At 49.8% G+C, this 27,838-nt stretch overlaps 1 protein-coding gene across 9 annotated transcripts in view; it reads left to right on the forward strand.

The window, feature by feature from the left end:
- Window positions 1–601: 601 nt before the first annotated feature.
- The window catches only part of COBL (cordon-bleu WH2 repeat protein), a 258,983-nt gene continuing 231,746 nt past the window's right edge, over window positions 602–27,838 (forward strand). For 8 of the 9 annotated variants that reach the window (XM_049714446.1, XM_049714450.1, XM_049714448.1 and 5 more), the window contains exon 1: window positions 602–1,403. In XM_049714446.1, the coding sequence (XP_049570403.1) occupies window positions 1,282–1,403 (122 nt within the window). In that variant the 5' untranslated portion in view covers window positions 602–1,281. Of the gene's footprint in view, window positions 1,897–27,838 lie in introns of all 9 variants that reach the window. The other variant, XM_049714449.1, reaches the window with a different exon arrangement.

Raw genomic sequence — 27,838 nt, forward strand, 5'->3', positions numbered from 1 at the left:
GAGACTCATTCAGTGCACTGGTTATTTTATGGAGCGCCCCCTCCACCTGCCAGGCACTGTCCTAGATGCTGGGGGTCCCGTGATGCATGAAACGGACAACGGCCCAACACTCACTGAGATCAAATTCTAGGGGAGGAGACAGATGGCCAGAAACATGCTGAATATGAGATGTACTTATATATTTATACTGCATTGATTTATAATGTATGCACCCATAATTGTTTATATACTTATATAAATATGAACAAAATTTATAAATACATTCATAGATAAGCAACATTTTGTTTATAATGCAAGCATAAACAGTTCTTTATAAATATAAGCAAACATTTAAATACATGCAGACAACAAATACATACTAAAATATATATACTATTGATATATATACAAACAGAATGATAAATGCTTGGAAGAAAAATAACTCAGGACAAGCAGAGCAATACTAAGTCTGTGCTTTCACACAGAGGGCTCCGGGAGGGCTTCCCTGGGGAGGTGGTATGGTATCTGAGCAGGCACCGCAGGGTGGGACGGTGCAGGCGGGCAATCCCGTGGCAGAGCATCCCATGCAGAGACCTGAGGTGGGCAGAGCCGCAGGGCGCTGGGCTCCGAGGCCGAGCGCAGAGGTAGGAAGAGGCTTCTGGGTGGGCGCCCCGGCCTCAGCACTTAAGGCCTTTCAGGTCCGAGCAAGGACTTCGTATTCTGTATCTAGACCGCCCCCCGCCTCCGCTTCGTTAATGGGAAAGCTGTAGGGTAGCGGGAGGACGGCTCAGGCTGGCCTCGGGATTCCTCATCCAAGTTTAAGATCCGAAGCAGCACCTCCTCCGACACCGATCCCTGCAGGCTCACTTACTCGCCTTTTAGTCTAGTCGTTGGAACCACAGCAAAGAGTCATTTCTGTTAGTCAGACTTTCGCACTAGCCCAGATCCCTTTTGTGGCCTTGGGGTGGGTTAGGAAGCGTGTGGGGTGAAGCTCGCCAGATCGGGGGCCTCTGGCTGGCTTGCTCTGGGCCCCCCCGGGCTACCTCTGCTGGCATTTCGGCCCGCGGCCAGCACTCGGACCCACCGCGGGGCAGCGCGACCGCGGCGCCTCGAGAACAACTAGACAAAGTCGAGCGCGCGTCCACCCGAGCTCCGGGAGCACCTCCCGGCCGGCTCCAGCGCCCGCAGCTTCCGGCTCAGGACGCCGGGGCGGGGCCCGAATCTGCATTTCTAGCCGGCTCCCAGATGCTGCAGGTCAGGCACCCACTTTGAGACCCACCGCACCAGAGCTCCGTTGCCCGGATGGAGGTTCTGTTGGGTTCCAGGGCAGCGAGCCTGGCACCGCTCACTCACTCCTCGATCGCCAACCTCAGTCCTCCCACCGGTCCGCCCACCTCGCCCTCGCCGGGCCCCGCCGCTGCCAGGTGCTTCCCCCTCCGCAGCTCCTCCCCGCCGCGGCGCGGCGCGCTCCCGGGGCCCAGAGGTCCGGGGCAAGCGGGCGGCGGCGCGGCGGCGGGCCGGGAATCGCCCCCGGGCGCCGGTGCCGCCGGGCCCCTGTCCCGGACGCGCGCCGCGGGCCGGGTCCGCCGCTCGGGAGGCGCGCGGCGGCGGCGGGGGCGGCGCTCCCGGGGGCGCGGCGCACCTTACTCCCGGCGCCCCCGCCCCGCGCCGGCCCCTCCCCGCGCGGCCCGCGCTCCCGCCCGCGCGGGTCGGTTCCAGCCCCTTCCGTCGTCCCGGCCTCGCCGCTGTCCTCCGCCGGCCCGCGAGGGAGGACGATGGGTCGGCGCGGAAAAAGTGAATGAGGGCGGCGGCGGCGTCTGCGAGCGCCTGACTCGCGGGGCCAGAGCGCCGCCCGCGCCCCCCGCCCGCCGGCTTCATGGACGCGCCGCACGCCTCGGCGGCCAAGCCCCCGACCGGGTAAGCGGCTCCGGGCTCCGCTCGGCTCGGACGCCCGCGCCCGCACGGCGCGCACTCGGGACGGGGGCGCCTCTCTCCGGCCCGCGGGCCCGCGCCCCGCGAAGGAAGGGGGTTGTGTACTTTGTGCTCCCGGGTCGTTGCCCGGGTAACAGTGTCAGGCCGAGGCCCGGGCGCTTTTCGCGTGGGTGCGTTTGTGGGCGCGATCCCTTTGGGGGGTCCCCGCGGGCAGAGCCCCACCGAGCCCCGAGCCTTCCTCTGCCATCCGCGAGGGCTCTCCGGGGGTGGGGGGTGGGGTTGGAAGGCAGTGGAGACTCGGCCCCGGCCCCTAGCCCTGTCGCTGACTTGTCCGGTTCCCGCCCGCGTTCCAGTCTGGTCACCCCGCACCCGGCACGGCACCCCGCCCCACCGTCCGCTCTACCTTCCCCCCAAAAGGAAGGGGAACAGGTTCCGGGCCCCCGGAGGCGCCTGGGTGCCGCGGTCTCAGGAGGGCTGTGTAGAGGGCACTGCCCTGGAGGTTCTCCTGACCGCTGCTCCCCCGCCCCGGCAGGCTTTTCGGGGCTCCCCTGCACAGGGCACAGGCGGGGCGGGCCGGGCCCGCGTCAGGGACCCCAGCATCGGAGTATAGTCGGGGCTCCCTTCCCGGCTGGCGTGGTCTTGCCCCTGCCCAAACTTTCGCAGGGTCTGTTTTCCATCCCCACACCTCGCGTGTGTGGATTGCATGTCACGTTCACATTTTACTCGCAGAAAGAGTGACTTCCTTTATACAAGAAAAACAAGCCTGCTCTTTAACCGGATCCTGAGGCGGAATTTGAACCTTGCACGACCCCACGGGGCCTGGCGGCCGCTGCGCTGCAACGTTGCGCGCTCTGCTTGCGGCTGCCTTGCTTCTCCGCGGGGCGCACCCAGGACCTGCGAACTGTCTTACTGGGCCTGGAGCAAATGTGTGATGAGTCCTGCAAATGGAATGAGTGCCTGGGGTGGGCCCTGCACCTGCTTACCGAAGGGGCCCACGTTCCCCTCTAGCAACTGGTCTCCAGCGAGGCAGCTTTGGGGACAACTAATCTCATTTCTTTGCAGTGTATCCCACTGACTCATCCTGCCCGCGTGTGCCCATAGGCCGCGGTGCTGCCCAAGTGCGCAAAAGGTTTTCAAAAACTGGCTTTTTTTTTTTTAACTCTCCCTTTAATGCCAGGAAAAAGTGAGCCAGGTTAGCAAATCAAATAATCCTGAGGCTAAGGAATGTTAAAAAGAACTTTTTTCTTTTGCAGGGCGCTTAGTGGTTATGTAATTACGTTTGAATAAATAAATCTCCTGCAAAGAAAATACACATGGGAAATCCTTTTTCATGGCAGGGGTCATTGCAAAATGACTTAGAGAAATGTGAAACAGAATTGCCTCTAAACCTGCCGTCTTTGGAGCTTTTTAAATGAGCCTGTTTAAGGAGACGGAATCGTTTTTTGGCAAAACTACCTTAGAAATATATTTGAAGCAGAGAACATTTAAGAGGCCAGTGAAACGGTATCCAAAAACTATCTGTGAGATCCTTTAAAGGAATCTGATTGTAGAAGTGAAACGGGGAGCCCTAAGAATTGGGCCCTCTTTCCAGGCTGGTACTGTGTAAGCAAGAGGGCAGTCACCCTGGGTCTGGTTCACAGTGCTTTGCAGAGTTCTGGTTGGCCTTCATGTCCAAGTCCCCCAGGGAGACTAAGGACTTTTGCTGTGGATATGGTAACAAAAGTGAGATTGTTATTATTGATGCATTTGGTTCTGTCCCCACACTCACATCCAGAACCTCTGATCTGCTTGTTTGAACATCTTTGTCCGAGAAATGTAGACATAGTGCTTTTAAGTCTATTATTCCCAATTACTGTATCATTTGTCATTTGTTTTAGTATATTTTAGTGAAGTCAAGCAATATCAATGTGCTTAAAATCAGAGGAAAGAAATGGTCTTGGGTTTTTTTGAATGTTTTATATGATTTAGGTGTATCGGTTGCTTACCAGAAAGGAAAGACACAGATGTGAAAATTTTGGCTTTGGTACATTATTGGTGGTAGTCAGCTTCTGTTGGTTCTTCACCGAAATTACAGTCTCGTCTCTCTGACTGGTTCCTATGTTGCCTGAGAATAAGGCAGTGCTTGCCACATACTCCGGGGAATTTGTTTTTCTCTGATACTGCCATGATTGGTTATCCAATCCCACTTTCGGTAAGTTATCACTTCTCTGCACGATAGCAGATAACTGATGTAACGAATTTGTTGTCGTCCACTGAAACTGGCACTTTTCCTTGTAATGGGCTGGATGGGGGACAATGAATTAAGGAGATTTCACATTATAAAATACGGTGTATGACAGCCCTTCTTGAGGATTACTGAAGGGCCAGAGGACTTAGTGAATGTAAACTCACCCATCGTATGTCTGCCTAAATTATTAATGCAGAGTTATTTGTTATCTTTGTTGAGAACACAAGTATACATTTTAGTTAGATTGAAGTTATAGGTTTTTACTAGTAATTTCATTAAAATCATAACTTAAGATGAACTTAAAACTGTCTGGGGAAAGTATTCTTTTAGGAAAGAAGACATGCAAAAACTAACAGACTTGATGTGACGTTTTAGGAATTTCAGAGCTCAGTTGAGGTATAATAATGGATGGAATATTCTAGAATGCAAGGAAAGGTAAATTACCTTTGGATGAGGTTCTAAAATATCTTTAAGTCCATTTAAGACAAAGTTTATTGGCTTACTTTTAGTTTGAGTATGTGTAAGATCCATCCCAGTAGTTGGTGATGGACACGGGGTTAACTGTCCCACTGGACCCTATATGAATAAGAGACAGGACATTGGTGAGTTTGGTAGGATACTGGTTAATTTTTTTTTTCTATGGCGGAAACACGTATTTCTGTAGAATAAAATAGTCTCCAGTGACATGAAATGTCTAAACAGCTGGTGCCTTTGACCATTGACTGCATTCAGGCAGTGTGCTGATATAAAAATCAGTGAAGTTTTCTAGTCAGTCTCATCAAAAAGTGTGCTTCCTGGAGACATAGATGGTAATCCTTTTTCTGCATAAATTCATCTTTATTTAATCAAGTTATTAGAACAAGAAATATTTATTTATTTATTTATTTTTGCGGTACGCGTGCCTCTCACTGTTTTGGCCTCTCCCGCTGCGGAGCACAGGCTCCGGACGCGCAGGCTCAGCGGCCATGGCTCACGGGCCCAGCCGCTCCGCGGCATGTGGGATCTTCCGGGACCGGGGCACGAACCCGTGTCCCCTGCATCGGCAGGCGGACTCTCAACCACTGCGCCACGAGGGAAGCCCAAGAAATAAATTTTAAAATATTAATTCAAGTGGGTAACTTGAGCTACTTGAGTCCTTTCAACACACAACGTAGCGTTCAGTATAGGAGGCCGCTACTCCCGACCGTAAACTTGGGTGGCCAACTCAGCATTTCCTGCCTCACCTCTCACGAGCATACAGAGATAATAAAATATTAACAGGTGTGCCCCATAATAACAGGTTTAGGCTTCTAGGCCTTTTTTTTTTTTAAGGTTTCTAGGCTTTTGGCCAATGTGTTAGAAAATGTATTTACATCCTTAAAAATGACAGTGTGTCTAATTATTGGCTTCATTAAACTTTTCCCATTTAATTTGAGCTGTATTTTTTAGATGTTATGTTGGCAGTTCATTTAAGAATGTCAAAGTTATTGTTTGCTATAAAGTGGAAAGGAAGCCTAGGAATTTTATTCTTTTGTAATTGTAGTTTTTCTTAAAATTTTCTTGACACGTAAGAGGAGTTGGACATTTCCCTGTTACAATAGCAAATAATCTCAGAGCACTGTAAGTATTTCTCAGTGGTTGTATAATGAAGGTGAAGCTAATATACGATTAAATTTGCTGTAATGACGTTTGTACTGTGCTGGGTTCTCCTGACTCCGGGCACGGCGGCCTGCAGCCCCTCCTCTCTCCCTCCCTGCCTGACTTTTCTGGCGCCAGCAGAGTGGATTATTACTGGGTAGGTGCAGGCAAGTGACACCCCCATGTGCATGCAGGTCTGGGTCCAGTGGCCGCTTTAATTTGGGACCTGGGAAGTGAAGTAATTTCTGAACACCCGAGAATGCTTCTATAATTATTAAGAAAACAGTGATTATAGGCTGTCTGCACAGCAAGGAGCAGTTTAGGTTTCTAGGCCTTTTGTGCTTTGTTATTAAATTTATCATTAAATTTAAATTTTTAATTGACCATCAGTTTTAAAAAGTGAGCCGAGATATTTGACACCAAAGTAATGTTTAGACTGAGGATGTGCACATTTAAAACATAGGAGCAGTTGGTTGTGATTTGGACTTGAACTAAATAAAAACATTTAGTGGAGAGGTAGTGTATTTATTTTGTGTTTCCCGCACCCCTTTATTCTCTCCCCATCCGCATATAATTGTGGGGTCTGTGCATTGTACGTTTCGGGTAATTTTAGTTGTACATTTTTTTCAGTTGCTTTATACTATAACAATATAGATTTGATATTTCCTGATCCACTGAAGGCTTTTATATATCTTCATCTTTGCATTTTTTTCATGATTTAAGCTATTTAATTTTGATGTATGTTATTGACATAGTGATAATCTGCCTTTTTACTCTTTCATGGTTTTCTTTTAAGCGAATTTTAAATCTCTCCCCTACCCCCCACCACTTTATACCTTTGCTTCCACTTTCACCTTGTCCTGCAGTGTTCACCGTTCAGGACCACTTGCCGGCTTTCAGCCCCTGAGTTGATGGCCGCGTCTTTTATCACTTTTCCTTCATGTTCCCATAGTTCCTTATTTTTTACCTGTCTCTTCCAGTCGTAGTATTCAACTTTTTTTCTGACTTATATCAATACTTTATATGGTTTCATTTGCTTTTATACACAGCTAATGATGGTAATTGTTTTCAAGACCTAATGGTGTTTATTCTAAAGTAGATTTTGCTACGTACTCTGGTGGGTCTCCGGCAGCATCTGCGTTTCCTCCCGTCCATCTCAGGGATGGTCCCCCGCTTCAGAAATGAGGACGCTCACTTCCCCGGCTGGGGGCACACTGCAGCCTTGAGGGTTTTCACAGGCTTCCATCTGTCCCCTAATTAGGCGCTGAGCTGTTGCTTGCCAGGACCGTGTCTTCTACAGGTCAAGTTCAATGAGAATAAATTCCACAGCCAAAATCATTTCTATTTAAAAATTAAAGGAAAAGCTTTTCAAGCAACGGCTAAGATGCATTTTACTGAGGTACATTTGATGAGACAGGTTCCCAGACCACAAACACTTTCTCACAAACCCTGTTGTAGATCCAATCCCCACCTCTGCCAAACCACATGTTACCTTTTTAAGAGACACTGATTGCTTTAGAAAGATCATGGAAGTCCTTATCCTTTTTGGAAAAAACTGACACAAATTCCCAGAGTTGAGCCAGATAGACCAGGAGTCCTGGTTCATCACTCTCCCCCTTCCTTCTCACTGTGTTGTCCAAGATCTCAGACGAGGAACCGTTGTCTTAGGGACACTCTCCCCTCCCTCCAGACGAGGGCAGCAGGCTGTCTTTCTCCCTGGACACACGTGGACACACGTGGACATGCTCGCACCCTGACTGGGCCAGACGGGTATCTCCCTAATCTAGAATGCCCTGTGCTTGGTCGTTAATCCTGTTTGACTTTCTCCTATCAAAGGCAGACAGGCAGGCTTGGTGGAAGGGAAACGGGCTCAGGAATAAGAAGACTTGGGTCCCGGTGTCCGTTGTGCAGGATTAAACTGACCTTCTGAGCCGAGCCTGCTGGCCTGTCCTGGGGTGACTCCTGCCTGTTTCCCAGCCCGGTGCTGTCCCACGAAATTCTGTGAGGGTTAGTGATGCTCTGTATCTGTGTCCAGTCCAGGAGCCACTGAGCACTTGAAATGTGGAGCTGAATTTTTCACTTTCTTCAATTTTCATTCATTTACATGTCAACAGCCAGGTGTGGCCAGTGGCGCCCTAGAGGGCATGCAGTTCCAGTCTCTTCTGTTTTCCCTGCCCCCTTATCCCTCCCGAACCAGACTGTGCCCTGCTTTCTCAGACCTTCTCTGTCCCCGAGGCCCGTGGGCTTTTCTTCTCCTTTCCTAGGTGGTTGCTGCCCCCTCACCCAGCTGCAGCTGGGGACTCCATCGAAGGCCCTCGAGACCCCCCCTCCAGTCTCGGATGAGAGCCCTGACCTTCGCCTCTTGTGGCAGTGGTGATTCCCCTGTAGGAAACCCTCATGTGGGTTTCCATTTACTCGTCTCTGACCGTCTGACTTACGAGCTCCTGGGGGGCAGGGATGCTACCTGGTGATAAATTGTGTCATAACTTTGCGGCACAGGACACGATGCACAGCTGCAATTCTGGAAATGAGCCCTGCTTCCCCGTGATTCGTGGAGGGTATTGGATAAGATGAGCTCAAGACTCACATGAGGTCTGAAATCATAGGATCAGAAGTGTTCCCAGAAATTATAGACCCTTCTTTTGTCAAAACTGACTTTTTAAAAACTGGCTGCTTCATCTTGCTTTTGCCGGACTATTAGGACAACAGAAAGGTCAGTTGTTACGACACCATTCAGCCCGATCCACTCCAACTGGGCTTGCCAGCTGTGCCAGCCTGCCTCTGCAGACTTGAGATGTGTTGGACGTCTGATTTTGTGGAACTAGAGTGACAGTATTAGACTATGCAAAGTGATGGTGGCTGAGAGAGGAGATGAAAGTCTGTGGAAGTCCTGCTGTGGTCTGAATGTCTGTGTCCCTCCCAATTGAACATGTTGAATTCCTAACCTCCAAGGTGGTGATATTAGGAGGTGGGCTTCTGGGGTGGGGCCCTCATAATTGGGATTAGGATTACTGCCCTTATAAAGGACACCCTGAGCGCTCCCTTGGCCCTTACACCGTGTGGAGGTACAGTGAGGAGTCTGCAACCCGGAATAGGCTGCCCCCCGGACCACGCCAGCACCCCGACTTCGGCCTTCCATCCTCCAGAACTGCGAGCAGTACATGACTGTTGCTTAGAAGCCACCCAGCCTGTGGGGTTGTGTCATAGCAGCCCGAACAGGCTAAGACAAGATGCCAAGTCACAGGGGACCTGCTTCTCCCTGTCTGGGGGCTCTGCCAGGGCCATCTGCCCCAACCCAGCCTGAGGTGGGGGAAGGAAGGGGACGTGCCCTTTACTTTTAGGTGCCCTTTCCCTTCGCTCATGTCTGTTGACCCAGTCTTTGTTTTTATTGTTGTAAAATTTACGTGATATAGCATTTACCATTGGTACAGCTCAGTGGCATTAAGTCCATTCACACTGTTGTGCAGGCGTCACCACCTCCAGCTCCACGAATTTTTTCTGCCCGAACCGAAACCCTGTATCCATTAAACACTCACTCTCCACCCCCTTCCCCCAGCTCCTGGCACCCACCATCCTACTTTCTGTCTCCGTGGATTTGACTCCTCTAGGGACCTCATATAGGTGGACTCATACAGTATTTCTCTTTCTGTAACTGGCCTGTGTAACCTAGCAGAATGTCCTCAAGGTTCATCCATGTGGTAGCAGGTGTCGGAATTTCCTTCCTTTTTAAGGCTGAAAGTGTAATCACAGCACTTGTCAGTGGTCACTTTGGCCTCCACCACTGGCTGCTGTGAAGTATGCTCCTCTGGACGTGAGACTGCAGATACCCGTCTCTGCTTTGACTCCCTCCCCCATATCCTCCCAGGAGTGGGATTGCTGGACTGTAGACAGTTCTGTGTTTAACTTTTCGGGAATTGCCGTCCTGCTTTACACAACAGCTGCGCCGTGTGGCATTCCCACCAGCAGCGCCCAGGAGCTCCTGTTTCCAGCATGCTGTCCGCTGGCTGTGTCCTCATCACCTGGTCCTTTACAGTCTTGGAGGAAGAGGGGGTGGGACCAGGGAGCTTCCCGGCATCGTTGCTAGTGTGCTCGAGCCTCTGACTCTCTGTGGGGAGTGGGGGGAGCTGAGGTGAAAGTGGGCAGACCAGGCAGGTGTCCCTGCTTCTCCCCCTCCTCCAGGGTCCTGGGAGACCCCCAGTTTCTTCAGACTGGGGGCCCCTGGCGGCTCCTGGGCCTCTGCTGGAAACGTGGCCTTAGTTTGCTCTGAGCATCCCTCACAGCCGTGGTGCAGGGTTTCCTCCACAGTGTGGCTGTGGGTCTGTGACAGCACCTGCTGGGCAGCTGGCATCTCTGGATGGCAGTGACACCACCCCCAGGGCCTTCCAGGAGAGCCCCATGCACCAGCCTGGCCCTGACCCCATGGCTTCATTTGGAACAGATCAGGGCACCAACAGTTTGCTTTTTACGATGTCTCTGTTCCTGTTACGGGTGCCCTGCCCACTGTGTCTTGTTCAGAATGGGCACCAGCCTGAAAGGGGGGCGGGGGTGGGGGAGGAGGAGGATTTCCAAGCCTGGGCCCCCGGGGTGGCCGTAGCAGGAGAATCAGGGTTCCCGCCTGGGAAGTTGGGTGGGTTGGGAAAGGGATGGCAGACAGGATGAGGAACCCCTGCAAAGCATTTGTCTCAGCATCTGTGCTCCATTCGGCCTTCAGCTCAGGGAGTGGACCAGATGTGCTGACCCTTCGGTTACGTGGAAGCGGCTTGAATGATTAAATGCTTAGGTAGCAAACTGAGTTAGGAGACTTGGGAAAACGGGCTGTGAGCGCGCGTGCGTGTGCACGCGCGTGTGTGTGTTCAGGTGGCGGGGACGTGATGTTTAAGCTCGCTCCCAGCCCTGGGCACGGTAGCAGGCTCCCAAATCAGCTTCTGGCAGTTCTTGCAAACCTGATGTTTAGGGAGTTGAATTTAAAAATAGCTCAGGTGGGAGTGATAATACAGCAAAAGTGTAGACTTGTGTTCCCATGGCCAATTCCTGAGACTTCAAACAGTGATCGTTGTGTTGGCTGGAGCCCTATTAATTAAGAGCAGAATCCACTAATGTTCAATAAACAAGCCATTAGGTTGGAAAGAGACTGATTCACCGTGGCCAGAATCTAGACATTTGCCACTGAGAGTAGCTCCTGCCAGAATTCCCCACCCGTCTGCCCGCCCGTCTGTCTTGCTGCCTATAATTATCCCATGGAGCTGGCTTGAAAACTTTCTCCCTCTGATGCTGTGTCTAAACCCCTTCTTACACCTCAGTGGTTAACAGTGTCTGGACAGCATCACACACAGGAGGAATGGTCTGCAGACCTGCCAGTGGATTTAAAAAGTGGCGGTTGCCAACGGGGAGGGGGGTGGGGGAGGGAAGGATTGGGAGGTTGAGGTGAGCAGATACAAACGATTATATATAGGATGGATAAACAACAAGGTCCTACTGTAGAGCACAGGGAACTGCATTCAATATCCTGTGACAAACCATCATGGAAAAGAATATGAAAAAGAATGTGTATATATATATGTATAACTGAGTCACTTTGCTGTACAGCAGAAATGAACACAACATTGAAAATCAACTATACTTCAATAAAAAAAAAAAAGCTTTTAAAGAGAGGTGTTCCTGGGGGTCATGAAGCTGAGTGTCTTTCGTGCCCTACCCGCCCTACATCACCCCCCTGCCCTCCCCCACCGCTTCTCAGGTGCCGATGCCTGGTTTCCGTGCAGTGACCCACAGATGCAGAGTGTGTCCCGAACGAGGTTGGGGGGGAATTTTACCACATTCAGAAAAGTAATGAAAACTAGTTTGGGAACGAGATGAATTTAAATTGAAAAAGATTTCCGTGTAAAGTATTTCCTTGTTATTCATCAATTCTTTTTTCACTGACCATCATGTTTCACGTTTTTGGAATGCTGCCTTTGGGGTTGGACATTTTTCTCAAAGGAGGAGACAGAAATGCTTTTCGCGAGGACCTGCCTCATTTCAGCCTTTTAGTCATCTGTGATACTAATGTTTTCCAGCTGACGGGACAGGCGTCACCAGCCCTGCCCCAGGAGGCTGGACCCCCATCGGTGCTCCAAAGTTGGTGGATGTAATTCTCTCTACAGCTTATGGGTGAGATTGTCACATGGCTGAAGACTCCAGGCTGGTGTTCTGCCCCTCACCCTGAGGTCACCCACCACACAGAGTAGAGGCCTGGGACATAGCTTCCAAAGTCCCGTTGGCTAAAGCTACCATCTGGTGTACGCAGGTGATGCCCCTGGACTGTTTCCGAACCACCTGTGTTTCTCAAGGGCATTTTTCTGAAGACACAGTGCGCTTGTCAGCATCCGAGTGGCTTCTGGCTTGTGTGTGGGACCCATGGTGTTACCCACCTGATGGCAGCGGTGTTGCTAGGTCTCCAGATGTGCAACCCTGAGTAGCCCGGGTGGGGTGTTGTTTTGGGAGAGGTAAGTGGGGTGGGATCCCAGCTCTTGTGGAGCACAGACAACGTGTTTGTGAATTAATGTGACGCCTCAAATGCAAACTTCTCCCCCAGCAGGACATTCTGCCGATCCTGGCTTAGGAAATAATAGACGTTTCAGCGCCTCCCTGGGCCCAGGGTGTTGACTCAGCTCACTGCGTCTTGTGCCCGTAGGTTTTGGGAAAGCGCAGGGCTCTGCCCTGCCCCACAGACGGGCTGCCCTCAAAGTAGAAGCTACGCAGACTCAGACTCACAGGGCTGGGGGTGTGATTTTCTGTGGGCGGCCTTGGCCGGACCGTGGGTCATGCTGTGAGTGTCACAGTAAGCCTGGCAGCTTTCACCGCCCACCTCCTGCAGGTGGGTGGGCGTCAGAGATGGAGGCTCCTGGGGTTAACGTCCCCCGTCTCTGGCCTCCCAGCACGGAGGAGCTAGGAGGCAGGATATTCCGGGTGGTCCTCAGGGCAGCGCTGTTGCTGCTGTGTCCTGCAGCTGGCGCCAAGGGGCCTCACAGGTGGAAAGGGTCGCCATCATCATCAGGTGGAATTGATCGAGCGCCCACCTGGGGGCACCTTAGTGTCGTGAAGGTCCCTGTACAGGTGCTCGTAACCCCCCAGGGTCTGTGCCAGCCCATCATTCCCCGGTGTGTTTTCTTCTTCTTTTTAAGCTTGTTTTTAGTCACACTCACGAAAATAACTTACCATGCTTTATGAAGCTTTACTTAACCTGTGTGGAATCCTTTCCATCTGTCAGTTATAACTGATAAATGACACATCCGGAGTTGGAAGAATATGTCCTTTCTCTCTTTATTTTCACTGTCGGTCAGTGGAAAACATTGTTTTTTAGACAAGACATCTGAATGGCAACCCCAGGGGGAAATTATATGTTTGGAATGTTTTCTTGCTGTTTACTTCTCATTTTCTGAGTTGAAAATGATAGGTATTCGTATGTCAGCATTTAGACTTTACCTGGCAAGGTTAATGGGAAGTAATGGATGACTTGTTTTTAAACTGGGCTGGTTTTAATAATACACTCGTGTGCGGTAGGGGTGCACACTTCATTCTCATAACATTGTTATATAGGTAGGGAGTGTTTTTTTTTTTAATCGAAGTATAGTTGATTTACAATGTTGTGTTAGTTTCAGGTGTACAGCAAAGTGATTCAGTTATACATATACATATTTTTTTCAGATTCTTTTCCCTTATAGGTTATTATAAAATATTGAGTAGAGTTCCCTGTGCTATCCAGTGGGTCTTTGTTTTTTCCATATTTTATATATAATAGTGTGTGTATGTTAATCCCATACTCCTAATTTAACCCTCCCCACCACTTCCTCTAGGGTAACCCTAAGTTTGTTTTCTGTGTCTGTGGGTCTCATTTTGTTTTGCAAATAAGTTCATTTGCATCTTGTTTTTTTTTTTTTTTAGGTTCCACATATAAACGATATCATGACATTTGTCTTTGACTTACTTCACTTAGCCTGATAATCTCTAGGTCCATCCACATTGCTGCAAATGGCATTATTTCATTCTTTTTTATGGCTGAGTAATATTCCATTGTATATATGTACCACATCTTCTTTATCCATTCCTCTGTTGATGGACATTTAGGTCGCTTCCATGTCCTGGCTATTGTAAATAGTGCTGCAATGAACACTGAGGTGCATGTATCTTTTCGAATTAGAGTTTTCTCCAAATACATGTCCAGGAGTGGGATTGCTGGATCATATGTTAGCTCTATTTTTAATTTTTTAAGGCATCTCCAGACTGTTTTCCATAGTGGCTGCACCAATTTACATTCCCACCAACAGTGCAGGACAGTTCCCTTTTTTCCACGCCCTCTCCAGCATTTATTATATGTAGACTAGGTAGGGAGTGTTTTTATAATGCTGAATAGGCATTGGCATTGAAACATGTTTTCATTTATTTTCTACGTGCAGAAGTGATATATCATTGGGAGAAAAAGCTTTGCACCAGGTTTCACTTATGTCCCTTTTCTTTTGTCCAAGTGTGGTAGTGACCACCTGTTGCTCTGCAGGAGGTCCTGATGTTGCAGGCTGGGGATTTTGAGGGAGGAGCAAGTGGTTTGCTGCTGTCTGGTCACCTCCATGATGAGGGTGTGGATGTAAAGAATGGCAGGTGGGACAACAAGGTCTTCAACTGCACCCTCTTGGTGCCACTCGGACCTGGGCACCCCTTCATCCTTGCTCTTGTCCTGACTGATGTGGAGATGGTGGAGCAGCCTGTGATTGGATTGGGGTCTCCCGACTGTTGGTCCAGTGAAGGATTTTGGAGGAGGTCTTTGCTCCAAACCTAAGCTGTGTCCAGCATCATTGCATGACATCCTTTACCCATTAAAGAGAATATAAAATAAATAATCTAGGTTCAGCGTGGAACACAGTCGGCGATGTCTCACATGTGTTTGATCAGCTGCTCTGTAGACTCCTCTCTGCGAGATAACACCATAGGATGATTTCCTGAAAAACATATGTTTGGAAACGAGGTAAAATACTGAGCAAGTCTGTAGATCCACTGGGGAAGGTGTCGGGAAATGAAGACACTTGGCTGATTCAAACGGAAAAACCCAGAGGATTTACACATTCCCCGGTAGAGTCAGATTCCGTAGACAATCTAAATTCTGATAAGTCTGTCTATGTTTGTCACAGGAAACATCTCAGAGCTTGGTCAACCGCCACTCCAAGCTCATTAGCTTGAGATAAATAGGTGTTCAACAAAATTTGTTGTTTTGACAAACCTCCTCTTGACTCTCTTTTTTCGCTACAGGAAAGTAGTGGTAATTGGGAGGTCAAACCGGCCTCTGTGTCTGCTGCTTCTCCAGCCCGGGGTGAGGGGGCTGCCCCACCACCACCTCCCACAGCCCACTGGGCCCTCGCTGTGTACACAAAAGCAGATGTGCACCTTGACCTCCCTGTTGGGTTTGGATGATGGCCTTTCCAGCCCACGTTCAGCCGCATGTCCTGTCTCCAGATTCTATAAAAGGGCATAAAAAGTTTTTACATCTCTGCTCCCTGCAAGTGAACGTAAAAGCCTGAACCTGAAATTATGGTCCATTGTGTTAACTGTGTAATGAGGCTTGGGAAAACATCCACTGATGACTGTAGTTTCAAACACGCTCGTTTGTGAAGTACGGGGTTGTATCACAGCAGTGGAAACAAGAGCTTATTTCGAAGAATGCAGCCTCTGAGTGGTGTATTGTTGTCATAGGTTCGGCACTGCGTTGGGAGCATCGAGCCAATGATTAGGCACATGCCAGAAAATGAGTCACCGTGATGGCCTCAGCTGACTGTGACCCCCTCTGACAGCCGCGCTCTGGCTCCTGTGTCAGGTCTTCACTTAAAATAGTAGTAAAAGCAGTAGCAGCAGTTCATGGCCAGTGAACTGGAGTGAAAATGAACTCAGGTAGGTTCCTAGTTTTGAAAGCACGGTGATCACCAGAATTGGGGCTCTTCAGGAAAAAAAAAAAATGGTCTTCTCATTTCGCATTAGCAGTAGAACATCTCAGAGTAGCATTTCTCATCCCAGTTGACGGCTGGAAATCACGGCATCCGTGCTTTATTTAGATAACCCCTCCTTGTGCATTATGCTGGCGGCGAGGCCAGATCTTGGCCCGTCTACGTAGCAAACTGCCCACAATTATTTCATAAACATCTCTGAGCACAGGGAAGAGGACTCAGAGGGGACCAGGCCAAGCCAAGACATTGGAGAGCAGCTAAAACCAACATAAAGGAAGGTCTTGCAGCCCTGACTGTAGGAGGGCCCCTGTTTGAAGCCAGGAGATGAGGAAAAGCCGGTCAGATTTGGAGCTGGGTGGAAAAGTGGATCAAGTGTGTCTGGGTGGTGGAAGATGAGGTCCGTGTGCCAGGGGAGGGGCTGCCAGGAGTGAGTGAGGGGCCCGTTCCCACCCCCATGGGGTTAACTGGCAGGTGGACACACCCTGGAGGACGGAAGGGAACAGAGGATGGCGTGTTGAGGTGCCTGAACCATGGGTTGGGACCACAGCGTGTGGTCTGCAGGGCCAGCCCGGGGGTCTGGACTTCATCTTGAAGAACTGGGGGATCGGTCAAAGGGATTTGAGAAGAAGAGCTCCATCCCCATGGACAGAGCTTCTTCTTAGAAGATTCCACCGAGGCCAGCATGGCAGAGAAGCCAGAGAGGAAAGGGGAGTGTCTGGGAACTGGCTGGGTCAGCCAGAGGGACCATGGACCTGGCCCAGGGACCAGGTTGACCTCACCTCCAGCCCTGTGAGTGGAAAGGAAGGCTTGACTCTGGGTGCCCCGGGCTCCGGGTGGCGAGGCTCTGAACCCCGAGACCTGGGGCACTGGACCTGGGCGGAGGCGGCAGAGCTGGGCAGAAAGTCACTCACTCACTCACTCACTCAGATGCTAGTATTGCCTGTGGGTGAGGCTAGAGGGTGGGGGCTGCATGGATATTGCGACAACAGCTCAGGGAGGGCACGGGCGGTGGGGTGCTTACCAGGCACCGTTTACAGTGCCGCTGTGTGTCACCCCACTTCATCCTTCCAACAGCCCGGAAGAGGGGCTGCTCTTTCCCCTGGTTTTCATGAGGAAGGTGAGACACAGAGAGGTTAAGGAGTGTGACCAGCTAGGTGACATGGGTAACCCAGATGTGAACCCAGGGACACAGGGCCTAGTGTAGTTCTTCACCCCACAGTGCATGGTTCAGATATTTGTGGAAAGGTCGCTGTGGGCCCTGAAGAAAGTTCTAGGTCTCAGGGGAAGATGTGGGGCAGTTTTCTAGGAGGTGTGAGCAGCTGGGTGACGTCAGGCCCGCTGAGAAGACGCAGCTGCTTCAGGAGAAAGGGAGCCTTGGCCGAGGGTGGGCTGGAGCCGGGGCCTCTGGGAGAAGGCGAGCACCCATTTCATTGTCGAGGCAGTGGCCCCAGCCTGCATCCCGCATCACACAGGGGGTGGTAACGGGATTCGGGGAGTCGGGCCCAGGCCTGCCGAGCACGTGCTGCTCTGTCTGGCTTAGCATCAGGACCAGGCCAGCGTGTCGGCCGTCTGTGCCTCAGTATCCACGCCTTTAAGTCTGACTCAAAGGCAAATATGACACTTGTAATAACAAAGGAAGAAAGAAGCAAGGCCAGTGAACCGGGGTTTGAGGGCCAGAGTTACCTATCCTGTGTTTGCAGCAGGCCTGAGGCCACTGCTCCTCAGAGTGTGGTCTGTGGAGCTGTCTGCAGGGAGGGAAGCATGCAGCCAAGATGGCGTCCAGAAGCTTTCACAGCAGTTTGACCTGCTGGGACATGACAGAAGTGGCCTGGCCAAACCTGGCCACAGACCGGCAGCTCTGGTCTGTGGATGTGGTGTGAGGGTGCCTGCAGGCTCTCTGCTGTGCATTGTGTCGTTTACCCCTCTCAATAGACACGTACGTAGGTACCGTTATTGTCATCATTTCGGGGATGAGGACCCTGAATCCCAGACAGGTTAACCTACCTGCTCAGGGTTACAGACCCCAGGCCTGTGGCCAGGAAGCAACACAATGTCCCCTCCCTGGGCACTTGAAGCTGTGGACATGTCCTGTCATTCTCGGAGCAGTTCTGCCAGCCTCCTGCTGTCCCCACGCCATCACCCCACCATCAGCAGGGCCCAGGCCCATAGGCTGGTGTTCCTTGAGACCCTCCAGCTGGGTTGGAGAGGTACCAGGCATGCTGCTGGCCAGTGCCCCCTGGAACCTGGGCCCACGGGCAGGGGGGTTATTCCTCCTGCACCCAGTTGGAAACTTGCGACCTTAGGAAGAAAGAGAGAGAGGAGAAAATCAGCAAAATCTGAATTCCTGTAATTCTCATTGACTTACCTCTTTCCTGCCTCACCGCACTGTCAAGGCTAGGGATTTGCAGAAGTTCTCTGGAATATAGGACTTTCTTAACTGCCAACTCTGCCCCCGCCCCAGGCAGCCAGGCTCCTGGCTCAATCAGTAGGTTTTGAAGGAGCTCCCAGGTGGCTGAGGTGTCCAATCCTGGGTAAAGATTATCCGTCCCTTCATCCATCGCATTGTTCATCCTCCCGTCCAGTGTGAAAGTGAATGGCCTGAATAAAGACACTGTTTCAAGCTCTCAAGGAGCTAAAGTTTTGTTTAGTCTGAAAGAACCACATACATTAGCACGATTAGCACAATTGTTCTAATTGTTGTTACATAATTTCCTCTTCAGAGGCCTTTCTGTCTACGTTTCAATACACTTCACATGGTTTAACCCAGTTGCCTTGGAAAACGCCACTCAGGCCCAGATTGCAGGCAAGCACTCCTGCTATACTTAGCCTCTAGCTGTGAGTCATCGGTAACATCGCAACATGGAAATGGTTATAAAGCCTTCGCAAGCATCCCCCATGAAACAGAAGGCTCTAAAACCCTTGCGGGGTCACTTATCTAGTTGTTTTCCTGCAGAATTACTTGTCTTGAAACATAAATTGTTGATCAAAAAAGACATGAAATATTTAAATGGCGTAAAAAGATTCTTTGGTACAAAACCCAAAACGAAGTAAAGACAAGCTTCATTTAAAAAATGTTTTTCATCAAACATCTTTTTCATCAAACATCTTCCAGCATCTTAGGACAAACTCTTGTTTTTCTGGTCGACTGAAGAAAAACGTAAGACCTGAAAGTTGTGTGTTACGTTTTATTCGGGGATCTTACTGAGGACTATAGCCCAGGAGATAGGCTCTCAGTTCGCTCTGAGGAGCTGCTCCAGAGAAGCCGGGATATATTGGAGCTTTGGCTGGAAAAAAAACATGTAGTCAAACATCAACAGACTAATGCTAATCACAGAAACCAGACATCTCAAGTTAACGATTTTAGTGTTTTTCCATGTATGGGAAGATGCAAGAGTTTGGGCTCATTGAAATTATTCCTTAGATTCACATCTTTACTATCTAGGAGCCAGTATCTTGTTTTTCTCCATCCTGAATCCCCTCAGGGTGGACCATGGAGGCTGCTGCAGTGGCCTGATCCCTGTGGAACTGGAATGGCAGACAACGTTCCCTGCCCACATACAGGGTGAAAATCATACATGTATGATCTACTCTGCTAAGTTGGTGTTCTGTTACCCTCCCTACAATGGGTGTTTAAAATGAAATGGTCCATCTTTACTGATATAGGACCCTTTTTTTTTTTTTTTTTTTTTGCGGTACGCGGGCCTCTCCCGTTGCGGAGCACAGGCTCTGGACGCGCAGGCTCAGCGGCCATGGCTCACGGGCCCAGCCGCTCCGCGGCATGTGGGATCTTCCCAGACCGGGGCACGAACCCGTGTCCCCTGCATCGGCAGGCGGACTCTCAACCACTGCGCCACCAGGGAAGCCCTATAGGACCCTTTTAAAGATTTATTCATTTAATCAGCTATGATTTTCTAAGAACAAGAATTCATGAAAACTCATTCATCCGTGGGCTGGCCTCTTGGGTGTGGACAGTTTGTCCCTGACCTGACAGAGCCCACAGAGTAGAAGGAAGGACAGGCCTCTAAACGAGTCATGATGACAAACACTATGTACAGAGTGCTGCAGGAACACCCAGAAATGAAGGAGCAATTAGTCCCGCTTGTAGGGCGGGGCGGAGATCAGGCAGGTTTATTTTTATGAAAGGCCTTCTCAGAAAATGGTTCTGCTGAAGCAGTTCTTAAATATAACACGCCTCTAGATGCCTCAGCAGCCGGGAGGGAGAAGCTGTAAATATCACACCAAGATTAGTTCACGTAAATAGACACCCAGAGGTTTATTCAATGGGGAGTTCTCTGTTCCTCATGATCAAAAAGGAGGAGTGCAGACATCTGGGAGGCTGTCAGGACCGGACACTATTCAGAAGAGTCAACACCAGAGTCCAGGATATCAGTTTGAACTGCGAGGGCGGGCGCTCATCAGAGTATTTCTCTGGTCCCATTTACTTGGGGCTGTTATTTTTTTTAAAAGGGACAATTTTGATAACTTTAATTGAATAAGGGTTACAGGTGAAACTTAATTCTACAGAAATTGAGCACAGACCACGTGCAAGGACAGTGCTAGGTCTGCAGAGGATATAAGAGTATGCATATATCCTGGGCTAGTAAGATCAGATACAGAAAAGATAGCAAAACTTTATTTAGACAAAGGTAGGACTAAGGTAGATCCTCACTGATGGAAAACGTAGGCAAATTGCTCCAGGTGGAGAAGGTGTATTTTATAGGCTGAGAACACTGTCCTGACCTCAGACCCTGAACTCAGCAGGGAGTAACTAGCGCTGGAGCCAGTGGCCTCTGGACCTCAGTTACGCATTATCTCACTCACGCTATTCTTCTCAGTATTTTGAAGATGAGGTTCTTTTTCGGGAATTTATTCTTTCTTCCTCTGTGCGGTTGAGAAGATGTACTGAATTTTATAACTACCGGTTGAGGTATATTTATGTACAGTCAACTGCACGTAATTAAAGCATATGGTTTGATGAATTTTGGTATATGTTTACACCCTGGAAAACCATCACCACAATCCAGATGCAGGGTTTTTCTTTCACTTTCAAAAGTTTCCTTCTGCCTCTTTGCAACCCATCTCTCCCTCTACCCGTACCTGGTCGGCTTTCTGTCACTATAGGTTAGTTTGCATTTTCTAGAATCTTCTTTACATGGAACTGGGTGGAACATACTCTTTTTTGTCTAGTTTTTCCACTCAGCATAATGGTTTTGATGTTCATTTACATCTTGGTATTTCTGTGGTTTGTTCCTCTGTTGACAGGAGGGTTGTTTCCACTTATTAATTTACAACAATTTGCATGTCCGTTCTCCTGTTGATGGACATTTGGGTTGTTTCCAGGTTTTGGCCACTACAGATAAAGCTGCTGTGAGCACTCATTTATGGTCTTGGTGTGGACATAGGTCCCTTTTCTGTTGAGTAACAACATAGGGGTGGAACGGCTGGGTGGAGGGGTAGGTGTGTGGTTACCATTTAAGACGCCCCCAGCTGTTTTCCAAGCTGCTGAACTGTTCTGCGCTCCACCCTCAGTGGAGGAGAATTGCAGTCGCTGGGTCCGTCTTCAGTTTTCACTGTTCTGGTGTGTGCGAAGTTCATTAAATTTTAAATGTAAATTTTTTCCTGGGAGCATCAAATGTGTTAGCAGCTATTTCTTCAGTAATTGTCTTAACTCAGCGGGAAATGGAATCCGTCCAGCCAGGATCACTAGCCTCACCTGCAGGGGTGCCCTGGGCCTGGGGTACGAGGCATCCCTGTGGGGTCCAGGCCCTCTTTACGGGGGTGCAGGTGGAGTGGCTTGCAGGGAGTGTGACTAGTTGGCCCTGAGCAAACCACAGGGTGCCGGGAAGTAGCTGAATAATGCTTTCCCAGCTTCTGATTCAGCAATGTTTTCACATGATCATCATTCCTTTTTAAATAGTATCCACCTTAAAAATAGAAAAAGAGAGGGCTCCCCTGGTGGCGCAGTGGTTGAGAGTCCGCCTGCCGATGCAGGGGACACGGGTTCGTGCCCCGGTCCGGGAAGATCCCACATGCCACGGAGCGGCTGGGCCCGTGAGCCATGGCCGCTGAGCCTGCGCGTCCGGAGCCTGTGCTCTGCAACGGGAGAGGCCACAACAGTAAGAGGCCTGCGTACCGCAAAAAAAAAAAAAAAGAAAAAAAGAGAATTTTACACTAGATCACTTTTCAGGGGACTGCCCTAAATTCAGTAATGAACAGCAATCGATTTGAAGATTCAGCTAATTCCATTCAGTGGATGACTTGGAATGACAAAAATGGAGTATTTCTCCTTTTAAAAAATTTGATGGCAGAATTCAAACATACATAAAAGCAGAGAACAGCATAATGGGTGGGCGCAGGGGGCGGGCCCTACGCAGGTGCCCATTTGTGCCCATTATCGTGCGTTAAAAACTTTAAACTTCTGCATTATTTGGCTCGATTGTTTTATGGGCAAAGCCCTCACTTTCGTTTGCAAATCCTTCTGCGGGCATCACTGACTAATAGACAGGGTGACTTGTTCATGCCCATTATCTCATTATCATGTCTAACAAAACCAACAGTAATTCCCTACTAGCAGTGAACTTCCTGTCCTTACTTCAACTGCCCAGATAGTCTTCAAGGTAACTTGGAACAGTTACAAAAGGGATTCTTAAGCTGAACCTACTGGTTAGGACAACAGGTCAAACAAAGAGTTCGGCTGCAACTGTGTTCATTCTAGCTCATTTCTCCTGGTTCCTTCACGGCAGCATCTTCCTGTCCTTCCTGCCTCTTCTTGTCCCTCCAGCTCCCTCTGTGTGTGTCAGGGTCCCAGCCTCGCAGCTTTCATCAGGGGGTATGTGCTGTGTGCCCACCTGTGCAGGTGAGGGACCCCGGCCTGGCAGAGAGCAGCAAGGGGTGATGGAGCATGTGCTCCAGGGCGCATGGAAGGTGTTCACGTGGACGGAGGGGTGCGGAACGGCTGAACGGGAGCTGCCAGGCATCTTCGGGGAAGTGTGGTCTGGCATTTGGTGTTATCATTTGAATCATTAATCTGAGAGATTGGGGGGAAGCTGAGGTTGCCAGGGAAGAAGTAGTAGGGACGGCTGCACACCCAGGGCTGTGACGTCTGACCCGTCACCTCGGAGTTTTAGAAAAGGTGACGCCCATGCTTCCAGGATTTGGGGTGCGCTGGCTGCTGGGCTGAGGCAGGCTGGGAGGACAAGCATAGGTCACTCTGTGACTGACCCAGGCACGGTTTTCTCCAGATGACGGCCCGAGCTGGGCCCTCTCGGGTTTCAGGGAACCTCTGCCAGGAAGGACTCTGGCCATCAATCTGTCTGCTTTTTTTTTTTTTTTTTTTTTTTTGCGGTACGCGGGCCCGCCGCCATGGCCTCTCCCGTTGCGGAGCACAGGCTCCGGACGCGCAGGCCCAGCGGCTATAGCTCACGGGCCCAGCCGCTCCGCGGCATGTGGGATCTTCCCGGACCAGGGCACGAACCCGCGTCCCCTGCATCGGCAGACAGGCTCTCAACCACTGCGCCACCAGGGAAGCCCAATCCGTCTGCCTTGCCTGTCGCTTCACAACCCACGTTCCCCATCGACTAACAACCAAGAAAGGTCAGTGAGCCGTGCTGGTGGCCCTCGGTGTCCTGGCATGACTCGGAGTAGGGCACTGGCCAGTGCCACCACCGCTCCTGGATGCCGTGTGCGATCCCGTCGTGTCTGCTCAGCTGCAGGAGTTGGCCTGGCACAAATGCTGCCCCTCTGGTTCGGCTTGAAACGTGGTCCGTCCCGGTTCCAGCTGCTGCTTGCTGGGACGATCACTTCCCCGCACTTTCTTCGGTTGCTCTGACCATCTTCCTGCCCTGCCACGTGCGTTTCCTCTGTGTCTCATCAGTTTCCCCGCAGCCTTGGCCTAGGGCCTGTATGCAGGAAGGTTAATGAAAACAGAAAGAGAAAACCAGGCCAGGGAATGCAGAGGGGGGCAGGGGATGCCAGCCATGAAAGCAAGTCTACGTGCAGTGAGGGGGCACAGGCTTTGTCTTTGTGTTTCTGACAAGCTGGGCAGAAAAGGAAGCCCTGATTGCCATAGTTCTCATCACTGAAAGGAAGACAAGCTCTGTTCCTCAGAGGAGGCGTCATTTTTCCTGGCACCGAGAGATCATTAATTACTCGCAGGGGTTAGTTGTGGTCACTGCTGCCCACCTACCTTCCGTGGCTTGCCGGAGATGCTCGCTTCTACCTGACACACGTTGTTAGCACACCTACTGTGTGTGGAGTGTGAGGTCAGCTGCTGGCAGAGTGGAGGAGCCTGTCATGGAGCTGGGTCACTGTGGTTGCCATGTCGTGGGTACCACGTTCCAGGCACGCGCTGACGGGGCTGTGTCTGTGCGCCTGGGAGGCCATGGGTAGGAAATGGACGATTGGCCCTTCCGTGCCAGGGGACAGCGGATGGCAGGAGTGAGGCACGGAGGTGTCCGAGAGCACGGCCTGTTTCTGGAAGGACGAGAGAGCTGGTTCTCCAGGGAGGAAGGATGGTGGGCTTCGTGCTGCCCATTAGAGCCCGTCCATCTGCTAGGCTGCTGAGGGGGGATGGAAGCTCATCAGCTCTGTCAGCAGGCAGCCCTGGTGCCATGGGGAGGGAGAGGCTGGGGCAGGAGGCTGAGGTGGGAGCTGCCGTGGAGGCCCAGGTAGAAGAAGAGGTTGTGATCGGAGCCCGTGGACAGGCTGTTGGCGCGGATGGAGACGCGTGTCACAGATAGAACGGATGGACTGGTGAGCAGGTGGGGTGACTTCTCAACAATGAGGAAGAGAACAGTGGGCATTTGAGGGGCCCTTTGCCAATCCCTCTGGCCGGCACCGAGTTTCCATTGTCCACGGAGGCCCGTGGGGAGGGCAGGACGGGTCCTACTAGCCTCGTTTACGTGCGGCTCAGGGAGACGCAGAGAGTCGTTCAGAGTCGCACAGCCTCAGGCTGGGTGTCTGACCGTGAGCCTGGGGTGGTGGGCAAAGCACGGTCTGGAGCCGTCGCTTTGAAGCAGGACACAAAACAGCAGCTCTCCCTTGGGGTACGGGTGAGATGAAGGGGCCGAGGAGCCCTAGGCTCTGCACCTGGCGGGGGGGCTGCCTGTAGAGCCCCACCTCTGTTGCCTGATCCTGCTGAGGCCAAGCAAGGGGGGCGTCCCACGGGCCGACCGCTTCACTTCATACCCACCTGCCTGGGCGGTCCCGAGGGTGCCACGGCCTGGGGGCACCGAGAACCTCTGCGACCTAGGGTTGCCAAATTAAATACGGGATGCCTGTCGTGTGATTTTTCAGATAAACAAGCGATGTATTTTAGTGTAAGTGAGTCCCACATCAGCACCGTTTATCTGACGCCCACCTGTAACAGGCAGCTGGCATTTTTCTCTGTTATCCTCCCAGCGTCAGAGAACCGGGATTACAGTCTGTAAAACCAAACCGATTGGTTTTCTGCTGTCACGTGGTACTGCTATCACCAGGGCCCTGAGAGTGAGTGTGTATGTGTGTGTGTGTGTGTGTGTGTGTGTGTGTGAAGTGAGGGCAGATGGGGCACCGACACCTGACGCTGGCCTGGAAGGTTCTGGGGGCAGGGTGGGGGAAGAAGGATTTTCCATGAACATCTATCGTGAAGACTGGCAACCTGAATCCAGCTCTTATTTTCTCTTCGTGTTTTCTAAATTTTATTTTTTAAATTCATGCAGAGTCAGCTTGACTTCTTTGGTGTCCAGTTCCTTGAATTTTAACCACACGTATAGATCTGCTCAACCAGCCAGCCCTGCAACGAGGATACAGAGAACAGTCCCATCACCCCCAAGACCCCCCCAGCCTCCCTCGTAGTCTCCCTGGCAACCACTGATCTGTTGTCCATCACTACCATTCTGTCTTTTGAGGCTGCCGTCTAAATGTCCTCATGCAGTGAGTGTCCTTTCGAGAGTAACTTCTTTCAGCGACCGCCTCTGAGATTCGACTTCTTGCGTGTCTCAGCGGCTCATTTAACTTTCATCGCTGAGTCGTGGCCCATTGTGTGGATCCAACCCAGTTCGTTTACCCGTCCATCCATTGAAGGACATCAGGGTTGTTTCCACTGCTTTGTGATTGTGTACTGAGCTGCAATAAACGTTCCTGGACTGGGTCAGAGGGGGTATGTTTAACTTTGTAAGAAACGGCCAAAGTGTTTTCCAGGTGGTTGTACCATTTTGCATTCCCACCAGCAAGATACGAGACGTCTAATTGCTTTGTATTCGCACCATCTCTTGGTACTTTCAAGACTTTTTTCCTGTAGCCACTCTCATAGGTGTGGAGTGGAACGACATCATGGTTTTAACTCCCATTTGCCGAATGGCTAGTGATGTTGAGCACTTTTCATGTGTTTATTTGTCATCCATAGATCTTCTTCGGTGAAATCTCTGTTCTGGTCTTTTGACTATTTTTAATTGGATTATTCATTTTCTTTTACCGTGTTTTGAAGAGTCGTCATTTAAGGTGATACAAATCCTTGCTCAAATATGTGATTTGCAGGTATTTTTCTCCCTGTGGTTTGTTTTTTTGTTCTTTTAGCAGTGTTTTAGAAGATTAGATGTTTTAAATTGTGAGGAAAACCATTTTTTTGTTTTTTGGGTTTTTTTTTTTACACTTCATGCTTTAGACATGCTTTGGGTGCCATGTCTGAGAGCTGTTGCCTAACCCCAGGTCATGAAGATGTCCTCCCATGTTTTTACTTTTCCATTTAGCTCTGTGATGCACTTTGAGTTAATTTTTATATAAGGCGTTAGATTTAGATGAGTTCTTCTTCCCCTCCTTGTCGTGCTCTCTTCTTTCTCTGGCATAGGGCATCCAGTTGTTCCAACAAAGTTCTTGAAAAGACTGTCATTTGCTCCTTCTTCAAAAATCAGTTGCCCTGGGCTTCCCTGGTGGCGCAGGGGCTGAGAGTCCGCCTGCCGATGCAGGGGACATGGGTTCGTGCCCCGGTCCGGGAAGATCCCACATGCCGCGGAGCGGCTGGGCCCGTGAGCCATGGCCGCTGAGCCTGCGCATCCAGAGTCTGTGCTCCGGAACGGGAGAGGCCACAACTGTGAGAGGCCTGCGTACCACAAAAAACAAAAACAAAAACAAAAAGGAAACAAAAATCAGTTGCCCATATTTGGGTGGATCCATTTCTTTTTTTAAATTTTTTATTGAAATAGAGTTGATTTACAATGTTGTGTTAGTTTCAGGTATACAGCAAAGTGATTCAATTATACTATATATATATGTACATATATACATATATATATGTGTGTATATACATCGTTTTTCAGATTCTTTTCCATTATAGTTTATTTTAAGATATTGAGTATAGTGTCCTGCGCTATACAGTAGGTCCTTGTTGGTTATCTATTTTATATAGAGTAGTGTGTATCTGTTAATCCCAAACTCCTAATCTATCCCTCTCCCCTCCTTTCCCCTTTGGTAACCATAAGTTTGTTTTCTAAGTCTGTGAGTCTGTTTCTGTTTTGTAAATAAGTTCATTTGTGTCACTGTGGATCTATTTCTTGATTCTTTGTCTTTTTTAATTGATTTATACCTGTTCCTTCACCAGTACCATTGAATATTGTAGCTTTATATTTAGCCTTAAAACAGGGTAATGTGATTCTTCCAACTTTCTTCTTTTTCAAAACTATTTGGGCTAGTCTCCTTTCTCTGCCTTTCCATAAAAATTCTGGAATCAGTTTATCTATGTCTACAAAATAAATCCTGCCTGAAATGTTGTTAAATCCGTAAGTCAATTTGAGTCTTCTGCTCCATGAACATGATATATCCCTTCATTTGTCTAGGTCTTTTTAAATTTCTTTGATGAGTTTCTTGTCATTTTCAGCATATATTGATAGATCTCATCTATGTTGGCTCAATTTATACCTACATATTTTCCATTTCTGGAACCATCATAAGTGGAATTTGAAACTTCAGTTTCCAATTTTCATTGTTGTGTAGAAATAGAATTGATTTGTGTGTTGACCTTGTCTCCTGTGACCTTGCTGAACTCATTTATTAATTGTATGAGGTTTCTGTTTTGGTTTGATTTTTTGCAGATTCTTCAGGATTGACTATGTATGCCTAGAAAATACATATATTTTTATTC

This window comes from Orcinus orca, chromosome 9, assembly GCF_937001465.1.
Source record: "Orcinus orca chromosome 9, mOrcOrc1.1, whole genome shotgun sequence".
Lineage (NCBI taxonomy): Eukaryota > Metazoa > Chordata > Mammalia > Artiodactyla > Delphinidae > Orcinus > Orcinus orca.